Source organism: Xiphophorus maculatus, chromosome 1 (assembly GCF_002775205.1).
Source record: "Xiphophorus maculatus strain JP 163 A chromosome 1, X_maculatus-5.0-male, whole genome shotgun sequence".
In the NCBI taxonomy this organism is placed as follows: Eukaryota; Metazoa; Chordata; class Actinopteri; order Cyprinodontiformes; family Poeciliidae; genus Xiphophorus; species Xiphophorus maculatus.
In genome coordinates, this window is record NC_036443.1 from 21,017,660 (window position 1) to 21,040,856 (window position 23,197).

General features: G+C 36.8%; 1 protein-coding gene across 3 annotated transcripts in view; it reads left to right on the plus strand.

Annotated features, from left to right (window-relative positions):
* The window catches only part of LOC102236454 (IQ motif and SEC7 domain-containing protein 1), a 126,449-nt gene that overhangs the window by 19,657 nt on the left and 83,595 nt on the right, over positions 1-23,197 (plus strand). For all 3 annotated transcript variants that reach the window (XM_023345779.1, XM_023345536.1, XM_023345827.1), the window contains exons 2-3: positions 7,101-7,130; positions 17,822-17,929. In XM_023345779.1, coding sequence (XP_023201547.1) covers positions 7,101-7,130; positions 17,822-17,929 — 138 coding nt within the window. The remainder of the gene's footprint in view (positions 1-7,100; positions 7,131-17,821; positions 17,930-23,197) is intronic.

Sequence of the window (23,197 nt, forward strand, 5' to 3'; positions counted from 1 at the left end):
TAACCAAAAACAAAGAGACAGATGTTTTTTTCACATTTTTTAGCTCAGGCAGAATTATCAAAATTATTTCAATTTGCTTTATGCCACAATAATGAGAGAGCATGTCTTCAAAATGTGAAGTTTGCATACAGAATGAAGGAAAGCCCAGATGATGATGTCATGGCTTTGGAAACTTCTGAATGGTTAACTAACCGATTGGAGGAATACTTGTCTTTTTAGGGCCGCACCTGAATGACACGGCTTTGTTGTTTGACATGACTGGAAAGTCAAAAGAAATCAGTCAAGACATCAGGAAGAGAATTGTGGAAGTCTGGTTTAGCCTTTGGAAAGATTTCCAGATGTGTTTAAACAATTATATGCCATTACATGTAGACATGATGAGAGCAGGATGGTAGCATCATGTTGTGGTGCTGTTTGGTGGTTACATTTTGTGAAATAGATAAGGAAAGAATATTATGTAGAAATATTGACAAAACATCTAAAGATATCAGCCAGGAAGTAAAAGCTTGGCCAGAGATTGGTCCAAATGGACAATAACCCTCATCATACATCCAAAGTGGCTTCAGGACTACAAAGTGAATGTTTTCAGGTGGCTTTTACAAAGCCTTGATCTCAGTCCTACAGAGAATCTGAAAAGGTGTGTGTGAGTGAGGCGGCCTATAAAAATTTGAATCAGTTCTGTCAGGAGGAATGGACCAGATTTCCAGTGAACTATTAAGAAGCTTGTGGAAAATAAAAACAAAACTTTTGACCTAGATTATGCAGTTCAAAGGAAATGCTGCCAAATACTAAGTGAATCCGTGAGCGTGAATGACTGAAGTGTGAAGCATTTTGGGGTCCTCTGGACTTGATGAGGTGCTACACAAGTACAAAGCCAAATGTGTGTAAATTTTAGATTTTGAAGACATTAATCAAATAAATCTCTGAGATATCCGTTCTATCTTTATTGTGGCATTTAGCAAACTTGGTGTTAGTAAAGTTCTGGTTTCAATTATGTCTATGAAACATGTCAAACACTAGAATGTAAGAAAACTGTTTTTCTTTTTGCAGTAACATTTGATAATCTTAAGACATTGTCTCACCTTAAACAGGCTGTTTGAATTGGGCTGCTGTTCTGTGATTTCTGCATTGATTTTGGCCATTGTAATCAATTTGTCAAGGGATTGAAGAGAATGCTGACACAGCAGTTTGAGGTCACATAATTAACCTGAGCAGCTTCAGCTAAAAGAAACAAGACTTTATTTAGGCTGCTAGTTCACTCACTGCTATTTATATCTTCTTCTGATAAGATATTACTCTTCGTGGACTGTGTGAGATCCTTTCAACAAGTGTTGCTGTTAATTCATTCACATGTATTAATCAAATGTCACTAAGTGATTGTTAAATGTTTTGTTGTAATTAGTGCCCTGACAATATGTGACAATACCAAGTATTTTCATAGAGTTTTATTGGTTCTAGAAAAATGCAGATAGTCTAGAACAGGCGTGTCAAACTCCAGTTTTCGAGGGCCAGTGTCCTTCATACTCAGCATGCATGATGCAAGAGTGGAAAGGAGAAATGCTCTAGAACAGGAAGGATCCTCCAAATTTTCACACTGGTAATCAGATTTCCCTTGACTCCTGCAGTGGAAATGCCAGGGGTTAAAGTAATGGACCCAGGAAATTCCATGGTTCCTGGAAAAAGGGTTCTGCAGTGGAAATACACCAAAAGAGTGTACAAGTATTCCACTTGTAAATGGGATTCTGCTGCAAAGAGCCAGTGCAAAATCACTTTGCAAACATTTCGCCTAAATGTCATGTAGTAGTAGCCGGCAAGCCTGCCGCAAATAATAGCATTTTATATACTTTTTGTTGATGATGTCATCTTACATAAGTTTTCTTGAAAGAACAAATATATTCAGAAAAGTAACAGAAAAGTCATGTTTTTTTTGCTCTTTATTTTAACTCTTTTTTATCAAAAGAAAATCAACTATATAACTTAAAATAAACAATAAAAAAACTGTTATTTTTGAAAACATGACTAACATTTTTTTTATATATTTGTATATTTTTTTGTATTTCCTACTATTTTTTGTGCTTGTTAAATATAAGGGACCATACTGCCAATGACAATACACCAAACAGTTTTTACAAAAATTTTGTATAATCAAAAATGTTTTATAAGTAGAATAAACATATCTCATGATGGCATTTGCAAATTCAGTTCATAATCATTTGATTTAGCTTAGATATTTTACTTTTGCTCTATCACAGCAGCGATTTGATATACCTTCAAGCTTTTATCCATACAAAGTGTAGAAGAAAATAACTTTATCTCAAACATGCTGGCCAAAGCAAAACAGCTTTTTACAGAACATGTTTAAGATGCATAACTATATATATAAAAAAGTATATTGAAACACAAGTTTAATGCACGTTTAAAAGGAGTAGTCTCAGATGGAGCGTTGCCCTGGGATGCAATTCAGTGCTGCTGCATGGCCTGCAGTAAATGATGTTCCAGTTCATTTGAAGCCAAGCAGCAAGCTATGATTAAATGAGCGAGGCTGCTGCATTCCTGCAGTCGTGTCCGGTTGCACTTACTCCCGCAGAAAGGCAGATTGATAATTTCTGAGTCAGCATTTTCCTTGCTCGGTGTGCCCTCTGTTCTTTTCCACCCTCACAACAGGAAACAGGCTGTCCTCATAGCAACAGATTATGTATCTGAGGTAGAGGAAACGGGGAATGAATATACCCGCCCCTATGGGGCAGGGTGATGTCACTGACCCTGCAGGAAAAGGCAGAACTTTAAGATTTAGTTTAAGGAAGTGGGTGGGATAAAGTATTAGTTTTACCACTGCAGCTTTGGCTGCTCCTGGTCCACCATGGGAGGAAGCTATCACACACCTCGCGGAGGCCTTACTGTGGAATAATGCTTCCATTGGGATTTGGCCTTTCATGCATTATTTAAAAGGCTTTGGGAATGAACCTCAGTGAGCTTCAGCAGACTGTATTTCTACGCAATGTAGGAGAAAAAACTGTTTAATTCCAATTTGAGCTTTAATTTAGGTGTACATTATAAGCTTGATGGATGAGGGACAAAAAAAAATAATAAAAACTTTATTTTTGAATAAAAGCATAGAGATTTCACTGTGTCAAGACACACGTTTACCTTAGAGACCAAAGAGCAAATATTGGGAGAGTAGACTGAATTTAACTGAATGCTAATGCTTCAATTTTTGGGGCGTGCTGTGGTGGTGCAGCGGGTTAGCACGCCCCACGCTTGGAGGCCCCAGACCTGCGGACGTCGCGGGTTCGACTCCCGGTCCCGACGACCTCTGCCGCATATCCTCCTTCAAAAAATGGCGCCGGCTCAGCTGGCTGCCTGCAGACACAGCTCCTGTCGTGTGCTGTAACTACGAAATAATTTCCCTGCTGTGATGAATAAAGTAAAAATTATTATTATTTAACTATAGGATAAATAATTAATTAGGAGTTTTGATGAGGTTGGGTCCTATTTTTCTGTTCTTGTATTCAAATAAGTTTGTATGCTATTTCAATTGAAGATAAGAGTTTTATTTTCACTTCAATCTCACATCAAAACCAGCAAAAAAAGAGAAAGAAAGACAATATTTCAAGTTTTAAAATGATCCAGCTGGAGTCCAGAACCAAAAAATCTCTCAGGTCACCTGACGAGTGAATAACAGATGTCCTCACAATATGATTGATTTTCAGAGCGGTCTAACATTACCAAATCAAGCTGAACGCTGAAGTTAAATAAAAGTGATTTAACCAGATATTAGTTCAAGTGTGTGTTGGATTAACTTCACTTTTAAAATGAGTATTTTAGTATTTTTCTCCCATAGATATATTTATTGAATTTGTTGAATTGTACACGATGTGTGCCGTATACATGGTGAAAAACGTTTTAAGCCACAAAAATGTGGATCTTGACTATTTATGCCTCCTTTGGAGATCCATTGTATTTTATTAAGATATTCTGACCAGGTCTCTCTTGAAAAATACATTTTAATATCAGTGAGACTTTTACTATCATAAATAAAGGATATAATAAAAGCAGGGGCACACCTGGTTGATTTATCAGCGCAGATTTACTTAAGTTTGGGAGGTTAGTGATTGGCTACTTACATGTGAAGTTGATTATCCACCGATAATTACCTCAATCTTATCTGCCTCAGCAAAGGTGTAAAAATCTTCCACTGTCCTCTTCTGCTCTCCTGGTTTAAGTGATAGGCCGGCCCACCAGATCATGCCTGCACATTTGCAGTCAACAATAGTACTGTTGCCAATTCAGCGACTTTCTTGCTATATGTAATGACATTTCAGACAAAAAAAATGGTATCGGACAAAATTAGAATTGGCAGGTCAGGACTTGTAAAGATCGGCGATCGGAGATCGACCAGAGAACTGCAATCGGTGCACTCCTAACTAAAATATGCATGTGTTTTGTCCTAGTTTACTATAAAAAGTAAATCATTTGTTTTAACATCCTTAATTTTTTTTTTAAAAAAGCATGCAAAACTAAATTTTTCTTGATGATATGTCGGTGTTTGCTTTTGGCTGGTCTTGAAGTGGCCAAGAAGGTTTGAACTTATCAAGCAGCAGCTCAGATGGGCACAAAGTGACGTTCCACATGAATAACAGTGACTGATGATGCGTCATGCTGTGTACGCTGCAGCAGACACTCCATCTGTCTTCTGTGGAAGTGGGACCCTCATTGCAGCGTCAGCATACTAAAACAAATTGTAACGTAAACAGCTTTGGTGTTTGTGATAATATTAATGGTGGTGATAGTAGCCTGAAGTGTTTTTTTTTTGGTTTCAGAATGTAATAACTCCTTCCATTTATGGTTTGCATATAAATGAGTGGGTGGAGGGCAGTTTAAAAGATGGGTGTATCATTCAACAACTGATTAGTGATTAGTTTGAGTTTTCCATTTTTTTTTCCTGTAATGTGTTTTTTACACGGCAATCAATAGCTTGAGTAATTGCTGTTGTACGTGAACCGCAGAGAGTGAATCAGTGAATCTCATCCACCCACTGTGTTTTACTGACACTTCCGCAGTCTTCACCTGAACTACTTTCTACAATCTCAACATTATAATGTGCACAAAGAAAAACAACTAATACCATGTTTTTGTTGTGCTTTGTGGGAATTATTAAAAGATGATTAGGGTCGCTTTACAGACACTTATAAACAAATGTTTCTAAAATAGAAATGAAGTTGCAGAGAGATGTTATTTCCCGAACAGTGCAACATTTCTGCACACAGCCTATAGTATTTAAAAAGTCCACATAAAGTCAAGTCTGTGTCGACTTTACTTCACTGTTTTCCTCCAAAGTGAGAGGAGCCAACCAGGCGGCTCATAAATTTGGCCTGACGCAGCCATGCAGTTGCTTTATTGCTCCTCAGTGCTATGGTTTGAAGAACAGGCTGCACATTTTATTTCTGCATGGTGAGGAGTTCTTTCCCTTTCTAGTACAGTCATCTCGACTGCAGTGGACCCTAATAGTGCCTTTGAAACTTCTTAGCAAAAATTGAGGATTAATAGTGTGTAAAAATCTGATGATAGTTATAGGTGCAGAAGGTATAAAAAAAGAGGAGTTCAACTTTTAAGCACATTCAGCTCAACTCTTTACTAAAACCTCAAAATGTAACCTTCCCAACCAAAGTTAAGCAATATAGGAAAAACAAATTGTGTTTTGATTGATTGATTTTTATTTAACGATGTACATATTAATGAATGTACATCGTTGTCTTAAATATACCGGAAAATACTAAATTTCCATCCATAGTTCCATAAAACCAGATGCACCAGATGCAATCATACAATTTCATACATAAAAAATGGAGCAAAAACAAATACAAACTATATAGTCAGGAAGCCCTATTTTAAGAGGCTTATATAAAAATATATATTTTTTAATTTTTTTACAAAACTGTCAAAAATAAAATCTCAAAATTCTTTAAAGATACCTAAGTTTCAATGATCACATTGCTGATTACTAATGAACCACACTTTAAGCCGGTAACAGGCAGTGTGTTCCTGCAATGATATTCTTAAATTGATAGAACATTCTGTGAGAACGAAGACTTCATAGTCCCTGCAGGTCGACCTAGTGCTTTGTAAATCTTTTTGCTTTTTAATAAAATCCTCTACAGGTGGTGGGACCTTACACACAAAAGACTTATCTTATTTATACATAAGAAAATATTTAATTTTCAGTTATCTGCTGTGTTTATTCGCTATTTAATGCAATTAAACAGTATTATGTATCAGAATAACAAGCCACAACACAAGATTTGTTGGTTCCACATCTTTGATGTTAATATCCTTTTTGAAGGTGCTCTGTTGTACTGGTCACTACAGAGGCCTTAGGAGTACAGCGAGCTCATTGTTATATTCTACAAACCAATTTGGAAGGATTTAAGTTCGTAGTCATGGTGCGTTACTGCAGGAAGAAGCCATCAGAAGATGGGTATAGTGTGGTCATGAAAGAATAGACATGGTCAGCAACAATCAATGGTTTTCATTATAAAGAAAGAAAGCCAAGAAGGCGTCTCTCTTGCTGTTACACCATCAGCACCAGGCCGAGCCCTTAATACAAGGCAAGATATCTTTTTCAGCTTATTCTGTGTAGACTTGTATGTGAAATTCCTTTTAGATCAGCAGGTTCTGAAATACCCAGATCAGACTCTGTCAATGGCAACAACAGCCCAAAAGTAACTAAAATCCCATTTCATTTTGATTCTGATGCTCAGTTTGATCTCGAGAGGTCATTTTTATCATATCCAGAGTCCTAAATACATTTAGTTGCACCCATGTGATTGGCTAATTCACTCTTTTGCATTGACAAGACATACCTAAAAATGGCTTTACATGTTTAACTTGTAAATCTCACTTCCATATTTCATTGTGGGATTGTAAATTGCTACAATTTCTCAGGAGATCAGTTGCAGTTCCACACTACTTAACTCTGACGTCACTGAATCAAATTGTTTAATTTATTTTGTGTAGCAATATCTGAAGCTTTATTCTTGAAATATTTGTCTAGTTTCAATTTGTTTAAACAAAATTAACAATTTTTTTTTTCTACCTTACAGATTGGAGTTTGACCCCACCAGAATGGTCAGGTAGGTCAAGCTGCTTCTTGTGATTCCAGTTTTTATGATCAGTAATAGACTTCTGCAGATTTTTTTCCATTACAACAGCATTTTGCTTTGGACATCCTTGACACAATATTGGGATTGGGTTTCAAAAATCTCAAGCTGTGGTTGTGTAAAAGTAAATAACAGCAATCAGAACACTAGTCGGGGTGATACGTTTTCTTTTCTCTGAAGGACAAGAACAGACCTGTACGGCAGAGACAGAACTTTTGTTTGTGTTGCTGACTGGTAGATTTTACAGAGTGAAGAGAAAATGATGGGATTTTTTTTTTCATCAAGGCCCCTTGTCTTTGTTTTTACTTGTTGGCAGTTAGAGTGGTTCTGCTGCCACAGTTTTAAAACCGAAGTAAACCAATCTTTACTGGGGACATAACTGAAGAGTATAAGCCATGTGCAGAGAGTAGATGGGTTTTGCTCAGTGGTAAACACATTCCTTATCAGCTGTTTTTCTTCAAGCAACCTCCACCTCAGACAATCTCAGACTGCTATGTGTTCATAGCCAAAGGCAGTCTAAGTACGTTAGAAAGAGTGTCACACCAACTGTCTGCTGTTTTAGGTGAAAAAAACCCCAAAACGTTCCAGGTTTGTTCTGCAGTCTAGGCTCTCCCTGCGGTATTCTTCCACAATAATTCCTGCTATAAAACTCGTGTGTTTATGTTGTTTATGTTCCGTCATGCAGCAGACTGGCAACATTACCTGTTACAACAGTTTAAAGAAATAAATGAATTCTAGATAAAGAAATTCAGCTGAAAAGACAGTTCTCACTCTGCACTATTCGTAGTAGATTCACAGCTATTGTTAATATTATTGATTTATACTTCAGAAGATCAGATACATGCTAATGTTACTTCCTTGTAGGTAGTTGCATACACAAAATATCTAACAGTATTTTTTGAAACTGATGCATAATAACACTGTTGTGTGCAAAAACCTGGAAGAAGTTATTCTTGAAAGTTACTTATTTACCTTTACTTATAATTCTGATCAAAAGTTAAAGCCCACTCATCATCTATGCTATTTTCATATTAATTTGGGGCTTTTCACGATGCATTAAACTTCTTCTTTTTCTTTGGCTGGAGTGGGGCCCAGGTAAGGTCCTTGAGAGACACAGCTTCAACATTTTTAAATGCTGGCTTGAATATATTTAGTCCCAATGAATGAATGTTTATCACTTAGCAAGTTGGGCCTCAACCAAAGAAATAAATGAAAAGCTTTTTCAAACCTCAAACAATCTTTTTGTATATTTCTGGCATATTTCAGCTCTTAAGCGTAGCCCATTCATTTTTAATGGTGTTGTTTATCCCAGAACCTTACTTTTAGCCTCATTTATTTATGTGCAAGACAAACTTTGATGTGTTTGCACACATTGTTATGCAGAAACGCCAAAACGTGTTGAAGTTTCACTCCTCCAAATCAAGCCGTCGCCTCAGCTGAAAGGGAATTGGTGAGGATGTTTACGAATAATCCAGGAACCCAGACTCAAGTGCCTCATAAACTGGAAGCTGCTGAAACAGAAGTGTCGCTGTCCACCATGAAGCAAGTTTAAAATCAATATGGACTGAGAGTCTGCTGACCAACAAATAAGCCCCTTTTCCAAAATTGACACCTTCAAGCTCTGCTGAAATTTGCAGACCATAAAACTGGGAAGTTTTATGGTCAAAGAAGACAAAGATTGAGCTGTTTGGCCCCAAAACAAGAAGAATGTTTGGAGGAGGCATGAGTAGACTATTCAAGCAAAGGGCCTTCACAATTTATTAAAAGCATGGCAGTAATAACATCATGTTTAGTCCATTTTGGTGGTGATATTTCATCAGGTGGAATATTAAAGAAGGCCGGCTGCCTTATATGCACACAGTTATTTGGATGTCTCAAGAAGATCCCAGGCAATTATCAAAACCAGTAATAGATTGAACAAAATAAAAGACTATCAAGCTACCAAGCAGCTACCAAGTCTAAACTAGTCTAAAACCAGTTTTGTATATAATTCTAAACTGGTATCAATGGTCTTAAGCTGTACCCATACAGAACCATAACCCAACCAACTGGAAAGATCTCTATCAATTTTCATGAGACGGTTAGTCAAATATCCAGCTCGAGATATGCCAGGACTGTGCAACAAGTGGGTGATTTTACTGCAACTTCATGAGGGATGTAAAACCAAATATGAATTCTTGGAAAAGCATTTAACTAAACCAGTGTGTATAATTTTGAAACATAAACGTAGCCCTAATTACAATCTAACAATTGAGGATTTTTAGTAACATAATTTCGCACAAAGTTCAGCAGCATTTGAGCAAGACCATATTTCTGAAATACTAAGTAATATAATGTTATTTGACTTCAGTGTAGTTGGCCTGTTAAGCTCAAACACCTGTGAATCAATTTGTTTTATGACTAGTGCTGGAATCTACTGTACTCTGTAGCTTCCAGCATTAATAATAGAAGCCTGATATAAAATATTTATTGTAAAAAAGTGATTACAGACAGGAAAGTATGTTTTACAGAATGATAAAAATGGAGAGAGTATTGCTTTAACTATTTTCAAACAGATAAATCTATGTATTTTTTTGCAAGTTGGTGTGGGAATTGAAACTAAAACACAGACAGACCGTTAGGGGAAACAGAACTTTGATTTGATGTGGTTGGAAACCAAACAGCCTCTGCATTCTTAGCTGTTGTGCTTTTATTGCATTTCCTTAATTGGTACTAAGCTCACAACCCAACACGACATTCTCATTCTGTAAAAAGAATGATGGATAAGTGCAACCTTTTTGCTTTTACAGCAGACACATCAGGTGTAGATGCGGCTTAATGTGAAACAAGAGGTGATGTTTCTGAAGACAGTTTGATAAATAGAATGGACAAGAAAATAGGTGTGCCAGTGCAGCCAGGGATTTTTTAAACATTATGGTTCTTTAGCTTCAAAAGTAGATGTGGTCGAGTACGGCCACTGAGAGCTTTTTTTTATGGATGCGAAATAGAACAGCAAAGTGGCTTCACATCAAAGACTCATTCATTATCATCATCCTGTGAAAAGCAGGCACATGTTTTGATGAACAACCTCTTACAAAAATCCATGAATGAGTTGTGTTCCAGCAGTGTGCTCTGCTGTTTATTTTGGAACAGCAGAAAGATGAAACAATTTATTTTTCTTTTTTTACTTACATCAACATGTTTACGTTTTCTTAACAGTTCTGCTATTCACAGCTCTGACATGTTGAGGCATCAGCAAGTGTTCACTGGTGTGTTACAGCAGTGTGGATGCCTATTGTTGTTGCAGATGTTTGATTATGTTATGTACATCTATATTAACATATAGGAGCCACAAATCATTTAAAAAAGTCATATTTAGTTTGTAAAATTTGGATCCAAAAATGTAAGTCGAAGCAAAAATTAATAAATGGTGCAAATAGAGCAACAAAAATCAAGTATTATCTCTTTTCTGAAACTGAAACAGAATGGCTTTTGTCAACAGTTTATTTTGTCAGTCACTTCTTTTGGTTTTATATTCCTTTTCATGAGAGGAATAAATTTCCTTAACTGCACAATTATCCCAAGCACACATCTAAACAGATTTTGGACTGAGAAAAGTGAAGCTCATGAAATGGTTCTTCTGAAGTCCCAACCTGAAAATGGTTGTACAGGGTTGTTTAATGCAGCTAAAAGTGTCAGGTTGAGGTGCAGATTGCTAATGGGGGATTTAAACTAGATGTTTACATTCTGCATATAAAGTTTATACTATTGGCTTGTCATAAAGTTTGGCCATGTAGCTTAAACTTTTTGGTGTGCTTCCGTAACCAAATCTTTTCTGCGTTTTACTGGTTATAAGTGAAGCAGATACAATTTTTCTGTTTGTCTGACAAGAACGATCAACAACAACAACAACAAAAAACAACAACAAACAAACACATAGCCCACTCAAAGTCCAAAAAAACCAAACAATTTTAAACAACAAAACGAAAGTCAATCCTTGTTGGTTCACAGTCACAAAGTCACTCAAATACTCACATTATGTATATCCATATACATAGATAAATACAGTGTTTGCCAAAATACTTTGGTAGCAAACATGAGTTAATACAGTCAGCCAAAAATTGTCAGACATGTTTATTTCTCCTCTAACCCAGCAAACATATGTTTTTGGATTGTCTGAGTACCCATAGAGAACCCACACATGCACAGGGAAAACGTGCAGACTCCATGCATAAAGACCTCAGCCCAGATTTAAACCTACACTTTCTTGCTCAAAGGCAATAGTGCTACCAGGATGTTTCACTGGAAATGTTCCAGTGAAACATCAAAACTACTTTGAAAGATCTCTGTTTTGATTATAAAATCATAATTTTACAGTTCAGTATATGCTTTTATAATTAGTATGTAAAATATCCTAAATAAATCTCTTAATAAGAAAAGCGTGCAAATCTGCTGTAGCATCTATTTGGGAAGCATCACAGTTATCTGTCATTGTGATTTTCTCCCTCCTTTTTTGCTGTTCCTTGTTTGTCACCTGAACCGACAGCAGGATAAACTGAACTGTCATAACAGCAATCTGCTGACAGCACACAGAACCCTTACAGTTGCTTACATCTCACACCTTGTTAATATGCTACAGCATGACACCAGTGAGACTGGCAGTTTTTTAAAAAAAATTCTGTGCAACATGGCTCGGTTGGTTTCATTATCATTAATAATGCAGAAGCCTCTGAACTTGGCACTGGCGCTATAAATAAATAAGGCACGATCCTGCAGGATTGCTTTGCACTGGTTTGGAAGAGGTTTGTGTGGGGGGAGACGTCAGCAATGCTGGCTATACTCTCCACCACACTCCGTACTTAATGAGAGAGGATTACCGACATGGTTGTGTTTAATTGGTCTGCTGTTGTGAAATCAGAATGGATGGCTTTATTCAGACGTGATTAGAAGTTGGCTGAGATATTCAGGCAGGGGATCAACAGCTTCACAGCGACCTGCTTTCATTGGATTGTTCCTCAGTGAATGTTCCCACACTGCCGCTCCTCCTCGTGCCCTTTTCATTCATTCATAAAAGTGTAGCTGCTGAGCTTTGGGATGGATGGGAGTTGTATTTGACAGAATATGAAAGAAATGATCGCTAATTGAAATTTCATATTTATAAGAATCGACTCCAAATAAGACCGGGGGATCTTGTGAGAGACTCTAGCATAGTGATTGACTGCATGCATTGTAGAAAAACCTTGGACTGTGGCTTTTATTTTCCTTTACTCCTCCGCTGAGACTTGGAGAAAACAGAGAGGCGAGGATTATACAGCTCAACCATTATTATATAGATGACAGTGAAGAGAATAAAGCTCTGCTGGGCTGATGTGTTGGAGGTCTCAACCTCTCTCTTTTGGTGTGTTTCAAAACCACAGCAGCAAAGCACAGCGTGTCCGATCAATTGCATCATTTGCTCTATTCATGGCATTGTTGTCAATGGAATGTGAGATAATTAATGAAGCGGAATATTATGCCAAAGGAATTAATGTAATAGATTTATAGAAGGGAAGCACAGAGGATGCACACTTGCAGTTTCTTTTCAAGGTAAGTTATTGCAGGAAAACTCTTGGAGCAGCGGTTTTCTGCAGCTGAGGAAGCGTTTCTAAAACAGCACACGGTGTGGACCAAACAGCGCTTAGTTCACAAAGATATTTAACCTTAAAAAGTCCTTTGATGTAGTGACAGAATAGCTGAGCTGATATTTATCTTCAGGGACAGGAAGTGACAGTGCTGTGTTCCAACACCTGCTGTAGAGCTGTCTCACACCCAAAGCAGGAATAGTCCTCAGGGATCTCTGAAACCCGTCCTCTGCTGCCGACAAATACTCAACTTTGGTGTCTAGGGCTCCAACTGTGTCCTTTGTTTCTGTCCTTGACAAGGGTAGAAGTCCCTTTTGACAAGCAACCTAAATTTTGGGCATTGTTTTTCAAAAGTGTGACTAAATAGATTACCCTACTTCAATACAGTTCATTTTAATCTATCTTAAAATTATTTTATTACTCTGAAGTGGAAATTAGGTTTGGATTTTAGAGATTTTGATTTTCCTTATTAGAGAACAAGAAACTGTATATGTGTAGTTAAAGGATATTCTTGTTTCCTGACTATTTGCTGCTTTGTGTAAAGACTAATATTTCAAAATGAATTCTGAGCTCAACAGGAAGCCAGTGTGAAGAATTTAGAACGGGGGTTATATGATCTCGCTTATTGGAACTTGTCACTGACCTTGCTTCAGCAAAGCAGAAGCTTTCTACAGTTAGGTAAACGAGGCATCACAATGCTCTGAACATTTTTAAGTGAATGATGAAAGACCAAGAGATTCAATTTATATGCAAGTCCAGTGAATGAAAATTTAGCCAAGGTTATAAATGTTGGACTTCATTAATTACTTGATGTATGAGTATATTCTAGGTGGTTCTATAATCATTGTTACTGGAATTTTTCAGAAACAATGTTAAAGTTTTTAATTTTTTTTGTGAATATATTATAAAACAGACATTGAACACAAAAGTAAAATTCTTATTTATACTTCGTGGCAGTTCGTTACCAGAAAAAAAAATCATTTTTCATTTTTTCATTAACACCAAATTAATTATTGTTTATGAAACATAAACTCTTTTGAAATACTGCTTATCCGCTTAGACACAGGAAATTTACAGATGGCAAATTTTGCAAAAGTAAAAATCAGATATTTACTTCATGGCACTTGGCTACCAGAAAACACGTTCATCACTTAGCAACAGATTAATAACAAATCTTATTGTTCAAAAAACATAAGATTTCTTCTGCTGTTTTGAAATACTGCTTATCTTATACTACTTAACAATTATTGTGCAGTTTGTGAATTTTTTAGAAAAGTTAAAGTTCTTTTTTTCTTTGTCATTGGTGGCGAACATATTATAAAACAGACATTCAACACTAAAGTAAAAATTTGAATTATACTTCGTGGCACTTCCTTACCAGAAAAAAATGCCAAGATCCAGCCACATGTTTTGATGTGTATATATTGTGGGAATCCACGCAGTGGTACGAGCCGCATTATTGCTGAAAGGAAGCGGCAGTTATTTTGAGGTGTAGAGTATTAGGTGCCTTCCATGCAATGCGAATCAAGGCATTTCGTTGCTCTCTTATGCTTTGCTATGGCAGGCCCCACTTATGGTACATTATTTTTTTATCAGCTATATACAAGTTGAAGCATTGAAATCCATTTTCAGAAGTCCTGTACAGGAGAAAAGTGTGGTAACCATTATTTGTGATCCATTACACACTTAAAATCATCCCAGATCTTTAATAATGCTGTTTTTTTTTTGTTTTTTTTTGTACCCCGCCAGGGGGTCTGTTTGTGGGCTCTAGTGTCCCTTATTTTTTGAAAGTAGGCTGACAGGAAAGGGGGAAGGAGAGGGAGGAGGACATGCGACAAATGTTGCCGAGTCCGGGAGTCGAACCCGCAACGGCCGCGTTGAGGACTCAAGGCCTCCAAACATGGGTCGTGCTATCCCCTACGCCACCACGGCACGCCCGATAGTGCTGCTTTTGATCTAAAATTAGATTTATTTTTTATGACTTGACTCTATTCATTTTAACTTTTAAAACTGTAAAAGTTCAAATGTGACGTGAATAGATTCAAGACTAACTTTTCTAAAATTTTACATGAAAATGTAAAGTTAGACATCGGTGTGGAATATGAAAGGATGAATGTAAGGGCCCTTCCGGTTAAATTTAAGTTTCTTAAAACATAAAAGAGGAGTTTTTGCTGCATTGATATCCATCCCCCAACTCATATGTAGAATCTAAAGGAAGCAACTGAAGTCGCTCCTCCTCCAAATGTCAAATAGTGTTTGATGATTTTTTATGATGGACAAAAGCCAAAGTGGGGGGCAGCCTATAGGACTTGTTAGACCAACAAGGCGAGAGGAGTGCTATTTAAATCCACTCCATTATACATGAACTCTATTTACAGTAACCTGTGTATGCGAGAATAGTACAGCAGACATAGGGCTTCGTCTGCAACACATCTCTGTCTGGGGAAGAGAAGCTTTCTAAAGCAGCTTTGCCACTTTCAGGTTTGAAAAAAACTTCACAGCATTTGACTTGGTGTCACCCCTGGAGTAGCTAAAGGTGAGAAACTGAGTGAATTCCTTCTTAGTTAAGGTCCATAGCTCTGAATCCTGAATTTGCATATTTCAAATTAATATTTCATTATGCAGAAACAGTAGCAAATGGCGGTAGGCATGACACAATCAGCCTCTGCTGTCTCTCTGGATTTCAGAGCTGGATTTGTGTCTGCAACTTGTTTTAAACAATAAAATTAATTTAATGCTTGGAAAAAAGAAAAGCAGAGCATAGATCTGACATAATGACATTATCTTCTGAGTGGCACGGGCTAGTATGGGATTCTCATGACATGATAACCTTCAGTTAAAATACCAGCGTTTCGCTGTATTCACACAGAATTTCAAAAAACAGAAATATACAGATGCATCTCCTTTAAGTAATTACAAAATATTCAAGCTTGTAAATTTAATACACAAAGCATTTATTTAAGTTTTTTTTAAATATTTGCTTCACAGGTCTTGCCAGGTTAAGATCTCTGTAGCTTGTGCAACCTTTTCTACAACAATTTTTTCTTCCACTCAACTTTCCATTACTATGCTTGGACAGAGCATGCTGAGGGTATCAGGCTGAGCAGTGTTGTAAGTCATTGCTGGTCAAAAGTCATATTATAAAATATTCCATTTTTATGAAGGACTGAGTTTTGGTATTAGTTCTAAGCCATAATAACTAAAGTTAAAAGCAATAAACGCTTTACATTTATAAATAGTTGACTAAGATTCAGTTGTATGACATGATCAAATTGCTTTAATGCTCCCAAAATAATACATTAATAATAGAATTTTACTAATGTTATTTGTAGCATTACATTTTAATATATAATTAAGACTCATTAATGCTATTAAATGCTTTTGTGGTCTTTAAAGAGTAATACAAATATCTGAAGGTATAACAGTCTTACACCCAGCTGCACAGCAACAAGTGGTGGAGGGGCAGAAATTATCTACCACCCTGATATTTTCTCTGCCATCTCATTTAAGGGAAGAATACGATGGAAAATCGTTGTGGTTTTGAAATAATGTTGAATAAAGTTGGATTTCTCGATCTGGTACTGAAATAATCGGGTTACAACTTTGTTCTTAGTGTTGGGCTGCAAGCTTAAGAGCTGTGCTTCATCCATTTGAATCAACCAAAAGCCTTTGTTTTGTTAAAGCATTAGTAAACAATAGATGAGAGAGACATGCCTCTTAGGAGATCTCTATATACAACACTGTTGTGTAGAATACAAACAAAGCTTAAAAGTGAGGTCACATGCTTTACAATTAAACCTAAGTCCTATTGGCTTTTCCTTTCTGTGATCCTCCATATTGGACAAGATTATAATTTCTATTAGCCTGTTATTGCTGATGAACACTTGTTTAGAAAATGTAACAATGAAAATACAGATCAAGAGAAATATTGCACATCATGGTGCATATGACTCATAGCTGATCAACGAATGTACATTATCTAGTAGATAATGTTCAGTGTTTACATTCTAAAATGTAAGTACATTAACATTAATGTATGTGCATAGTTTTAATATGTTTAATATATATGTATGTGTGTCCGAAAAAGTCAATGCCTTTTTTCTTTTCTAATGTTTTTGGGACTAGATGATATTATTGCTCACAATTCAGTTTCTCTCAGTCTGAGCAGACTGGGATTTTTTGAGAGATTGTGTTTTATACAAAGGGAGATCTGAGAAATATGGAGAAAAGTTCAGTTTAAGAACAATAATATTTTCAAAACTAAGCCATATAAGTGATATACCATCTTAAATTAATACAGTTAGGTTCCTCAATATCTGTACAGCTAAATTTTACTGTAACTTAAAGAGTAAAACGTTGGTAGTTCAGTGCAGGTGTATTTCACTTAATTGCTTGGAGATGGTGTAAAACCAATCCCAGCTTCCTAAGAAATGCTGTGTAAACGTCAAAAACAACCAGCTCAATAGTTGTAGTGACTTTTTACAAAATAGAAGAGAAAAAATTAAAATAAATGCCTCAAAAATAACAGAAATATGATCAATAGAACATAAATTAAAAAAGAAAAACAGAATACAAACTCATTGCTCTAATTGACGAGCCGCAGGCAGTAACAGGTACAGTTTATACGTCGATTGTAGTTGTTCATAGTGGGACCTGTGGCCATTTCTCTGTTCTTATAGCTTATCTTTTAATATGTTAAAAATGAATTCAGGTAATATGCTTTAATAGAATTATTTGTGCCAAACAGATAAAAAGATATTGTTTAGCAAATTACTTTTTTTTTCCTTTTGATGACATATTGTATCCATAAAACTGAAATGTGTCATTTCCAGTTTGCAGTTTATATCTGAAATGTTTAATTACTCCTATGAAAATTCATTATTCCAAAACAAAATATTGGGAAAAGTGGAAACCACAAAGAGAATTAGTCCTTCAAACAATTAGTGCTTCATTGCCAAGTGGCAGTTTCACACTGATAATCTTTCTCCTCCGATCTGTCATCACACGTTTGCAGGTTTGTGTTGTGCTGTGACACTGTTTGTCCTTTTTTCTTTCTTTTTTTAGGAGGCATGCATCACTGCCGGTTGAAGCCACAGAAAATCCCGGGAGGTTAGGATCCGAAGGTTGCAAGAGGGTCATCCCCTGCCGCAAGTGGAAGTCTGCGTCCTTTGGGTACAGTAAGATATTATTTGGTGTTACAGTTGTAAATGTGCAGTGTGTCTCTTAATAAGAGCAGCGTGTATATATCACATCCAAACACCAGTGGCTTTCTGTCTTCCTTCTGTCATTGTCTAGAAGTTGTCCCAGCTAAAATCAATGCCCTGCTGTAGTTAGCCTTTCTTCGTCAGATGTATCGGGAGTGACAGCTTGACAGCAGCAAACTTTGCCGTGTCCTAATGTTGGAGGCTTTGCAGCTGTTCTCCAGTCATCAGCGTTTCATGAATGCAGGTCTGGGAGCCTCTGTTTTGTTCTCCTGATGTGTACGCTCATCTTTTTGTGACCAAGTGCACTATAGGAGGAGATAATCAGGTTCAGCCTTAATGAAATATGATCTCGTCTGAAATGAGCCTTCAGTCCTGCTGAACCATTAGCCTGCATTGAGCTCAGACCTTCAGAAACCTTCTCAGCAAGCAAGGAGAAAAAGGGAGCAGTCTGTCAAATCTGTGGGACTGACTAGTGGGAGCTTCAAAAGACTTGTGAGAGTTTCAGAGCTGCCTCCTAGTGCTTTGTGCTTCATCATTAAAAAGAAATATGCGCTTAATCCATAGCCCACTTTTGGCATATGTGCAGCACAAAAATAAATCTTTCTTCACGGTTTAAAAAAAAGAAGTTCTACAAAAAAAGCTGTTCAGTGTCTGATGAGAAACATTTGCAAGTTGTTTTTAGACTTTGTTAAATTGCAAAAACGTCACTGATTAATTCACTTATTTATCCGCTCCTCTCGTCTTGGCTTGATTGTTGCTTAGTGAGTAATTTTTAAAAACAGCTTAAGGCTATTAGGTTAAATGGATTATGATGACTGTAAGCAGCTGAGAAGCTTTGTTTACTGTACAGCAGGATTATCCTGGCACAATTACAATCAGCTGATTGCTAACTGATAATGGCTGAATGCTGTGTGCCTCCATGAAAATCTGTTTCTTTGTCCTTGCTGGATTGTTTCTCAAAAACTGCAGTATTATTTGGAGCTAAGAGTTGTGGAACATGGCAAAGAAGCTAGTTTTTCTTATCAAAAGAATAATGGAGCCTCATCATACCATGCTAAAAGCTATGATTTCGTGGCTGGAGAACATGACAATCCTTTTTGCTTTCTATACAGTCGACTGGGAGTTTCAGGTATTCTGACAGTCAGCATAGTCTGGTCCAAAAAAAGGTTAGCATTAGGGGTACAGCGGTTCACAAAAATGAATCAGAATTCTTGTTAGGTTATTTGATGAGAAGGAACTTTGCAAAGGGACTCCATTATGGTCATATTTCTGCTGGTATAAACAGTTTTTTTTTTCTGGCTTTGGTCTGGTTTGAATTCTTTGTTGCTGCAGTTTTCTGGCCTTGCACATTAGCTCGTTTCTTTTCATCTCATCAGTTATATTTACATTTTTGTGTTTCAAGTTGGTTATTCAGTTCACGGCGGAGTCAGCTCGTGGTGGAGCCAGTTGCATAAATTATCAGAATTGTTTGTGAAAACACGTCGGACAGTCAGACATAACCAACGTAATTTATTACGGTCCAGTGAAAAACTGTAAATTGTCGGACATGTTAAGTGAAATGCTTTTCTTGTAACCTAGCATATGTATTGCAATTGTCGTGGGAAAAAAAAATACTATTTCCAAGCACTGTTCAGGTGAAATCACTCAATCAGGTTTATTCATATATTGCGCACAATACAAAGAGCTCATATGACAATCAATAATGAAGCAGGTCTGGATGAAAAGCTCTGTCAAGCAGAGACGACGCATGAGTTTTATACCAAGGATAAAGAATTAACAACAAAGGGCGAGACAGCCTGGTTCTGATGCAGCTGTAGAAAACAACTTCCAACCTTCTACATGTAAACCAAATAGTGCTTTTGGTGAGAGTTCATATGCATTTCATATAACATGACTAGCAGATGTGACCTTATTGTAATTTTTCCATCACACAATTAAAAAATATATCGGCCAATTATTGTACTGATGATGTGTTGCTGCTTCAGGCATTTCTGTGTTGTGTGTTGATCATTGTATTTTGCTATAACATGTTGCTATTTATGGCTATTAAGGTGTCTAAAATGTGGTTTTATCATTTATTTGTAAAAGTGTTCTTGAGTCAATGTATACAGTAGAAAGTCACATTTTGCTCCAGCTGACAATGAAGTTTGTGAAGTGCAAGGTTAATGTTAGCATGCTAAATCTTTTTTTTATTTCTTTAAATATGACTCGATCATTCTTTTTATAAAATATTTTAGTGTGGTTTCAGTTAATAATGTGGAGACACAACTTGCAGAAAAAGTTGCTCTCATTCTTCCATAGCTTAGTGATTTGCTTTGAACATCTTATAATTTAATATTTCAGATGCTCTCTAGGAGCTCTTTCCTACTCAGCAGCTGTTTGTGGGCAGCATACAGAGAAAGTGACAAGATACAGAAAGGCAGAAAGGTGCGCCAGTCAATACAGTCTCTCTGTCACTGTAAATTTAAAAGTCAGTGGTAACTTAGTGATTGCATATGCATTGGTTCTAATATCAGCAGCTGAGTAAAGATAACACTGCTGATAAGATGGGGGAGTATTTCTGTAGTTCTACACATTGAAACAAATGTGCAACAAACGGTGTATCAGGATCAGCTGTGAAGTGTTCTCAGAAACAGATTCACTACAGGCTGATCATTCATCTAATTCACAAACAAACAGTTCCATCCTGTTTTCCAAATGGATTTCCTTCAGGGATTTGTACATCAACCAACAGCGCTTCGTTTCAGGTTTCTCTGGCTAGAAAAGGTAATTTGTGCCAGTCTTTCCATTCTTTCTGTATTTTCTGTGTCAAGCATCCGTGACACTGTGAAGCTCATTGTTCAGCTGTTTATTGTGTCAAACATTTCAGGCCAGTTTGAAGTGTAACAATGAATATGAGTGGGCAGCTTGCTGAATGCATGCTTTGGAAAACACAAACACACTGTCCATGGCTGAAGGAAAGTTTAAAAAATGAATAGCTGCACGAAACGGATTGAAAGCAAATGCTGAGGCCTCCATCATGACTATCTTGTTATGAATTATTTTTGAGGGATGATTTCCTTCGGTAGTGGAAGCTCTCTCACCACAACGTGACAAAGGTCATGCACCAGATTTGAACTCAGGATGTTGCATTGATGTGGAATGTAATGTTGACCATGGAGTCACTGGAAAACAGCATTTTTCACATTGTGTTTGAAGCGAAATGAGGAAAGATGTTGTGTAATCATTTCCCGCTGAAGCTCTGCGGCTGTGTGAGACTCCTGATGAGTGACTGATTCTTGCGACTGTGTTTTCTGACTGTGTTTGTGTGGTGTTAATGCGAAACGAGTGGGTGAAATATTAATTACTTTGCCACTTCTGATATGCGGTGCCATGCCCGGCAGCGTGCTCATTGCCTCGCTTGGTTTAGATGTATGTGTGTTGCATAATAGAACATGCTGAGGAAAAAAACTTTAATTATCCAAATAATTTGGAGGACTGAATTATTCATTACAAATTTGTGTTGTTTGGAAAAAGGGGGAGTCTGACCTGTGTTAAGTTGTTGTTGCCCAGTCATTTACAGTAATGTTCGAAACTTAACTTCTTTCATATTTTTCACATTGATGCTGCAACATTTTGGAATCTTATTTAGGTTGTGTGTGATAGAACATCACAAGGTAATGGCTAATTGTGAAGGGGAAAGTAAATGACTCATGTTTTTTTTTTAAATTCACCAAAGTCTGAAAACTAAAACCGCACATCATTCTGAACACAGCATATCCTTAGTCGAAATGGTTTGGAAGATGGATAGAGCTAAACACTGGGTGATCCTGGGAAGAATTGTGTTTAAAGCAGCAAAAGACTTGAGACTGGGACAGAAGTTCACCTTCCAGCTTGAATACACAGTCAGAGCTACAATGGAATGGTTTCGATCAAAGCAGAAATGATTCAGTCAAAATCCAGATATAAATATTGAACTCATTTGCAAAGATAAATGGACATAACTTTTTGCCAAATGTTGTAGACATTCCCCAATTGCAGTAAAACATGGTATTAGTTTGGGGAATAAGTGATAGTGCCAACATTTCAGATTTATAGTTGTAAAAAAAAGTTGAAAACTGTCATTTGTGAAGTGTATGACTGATTTCACAGTTTTTACAATATTTTTATGTTTTCATGATGTAAAGCACTTTGAACTGCCTTGTTGCTGAAATGTGCTATACAAATAAACTTGTTTGATTGATTTTACTCCCACTTCACAATTATACACCATTTAAGCTAGCTAATATTGAAGCATGAGAAAATGTGCAGAAGTTGAAGGGGTATAAATAGTTTTGCAAGGTGTTGTATGCTTAGGTTTTCAGAACTCTTATTTTTTAATAGCTCCATGATTTATTTTAGCCTCTGAGTTCTGAGCTTGAGAAGATATTGGAAATTAATATATGAATCTTGACGTTCGAGCCATGCTACTCAGAGACGTGCTCAAAGCTGGAGTCGGAGCAATCTCTGGAGACGAGCAGTCAGATTCAAAAGCAAGCAGAACGACTGCCTTACTGTAATAGTGAAAAAATACTCCAGGGATATTCTTGAATCAGGACTGCTGTTGTATTCTTCTCCTTCCATCTCCGTACGTGTTTGCACTCCTTGTGTCTCACCCTGCTGGTTTTCTTTTTCTGTGCTCAAGCTCTTCTCTTGCTTTCAACAATTACATGCATAAGACACATTTGATCTGCATGTGTAAGGGACTTAACAAGCGCTCTAAAGGCTTAGATGTGATGACTTACTTCCTGTGTCGAAATGTATATGAATCAGTGCATGTTATGATGATTCTGTGTGCAAATTTGTGTGCACAAGTGAGCACCTCACTGCAACAGTTGCAACCAATATTTAAGATTGGAGCAAAGATTTATTGTTTCACTTTAAAGAGCAAATGATCAACTGACCACTGTTATTGAAACCTTTCTTGTTGGGGTTTGCTGTAGAGAAAAGAAATCCTCCTAAACTGTTAGTAACTTCAACAAGAAAGTAAGTAAACCTTTCAGAAAGATAAATTCCAGTGATCATCCAGAGACGGCATGACAGATCTTCAAATAATAGTAATAATAATAAAAAACAGATTCAGATGTTCCAGAAAGAACAGAAGTGAGCTTGTGGATAGGAATACGTTGACAATTTTCTCAGGAGACATAATCTTGATAAATAAGTCAAATTTCTTCCAGCTTTGCTGACAATTGTCAAGTGATGGTTATATATAAGC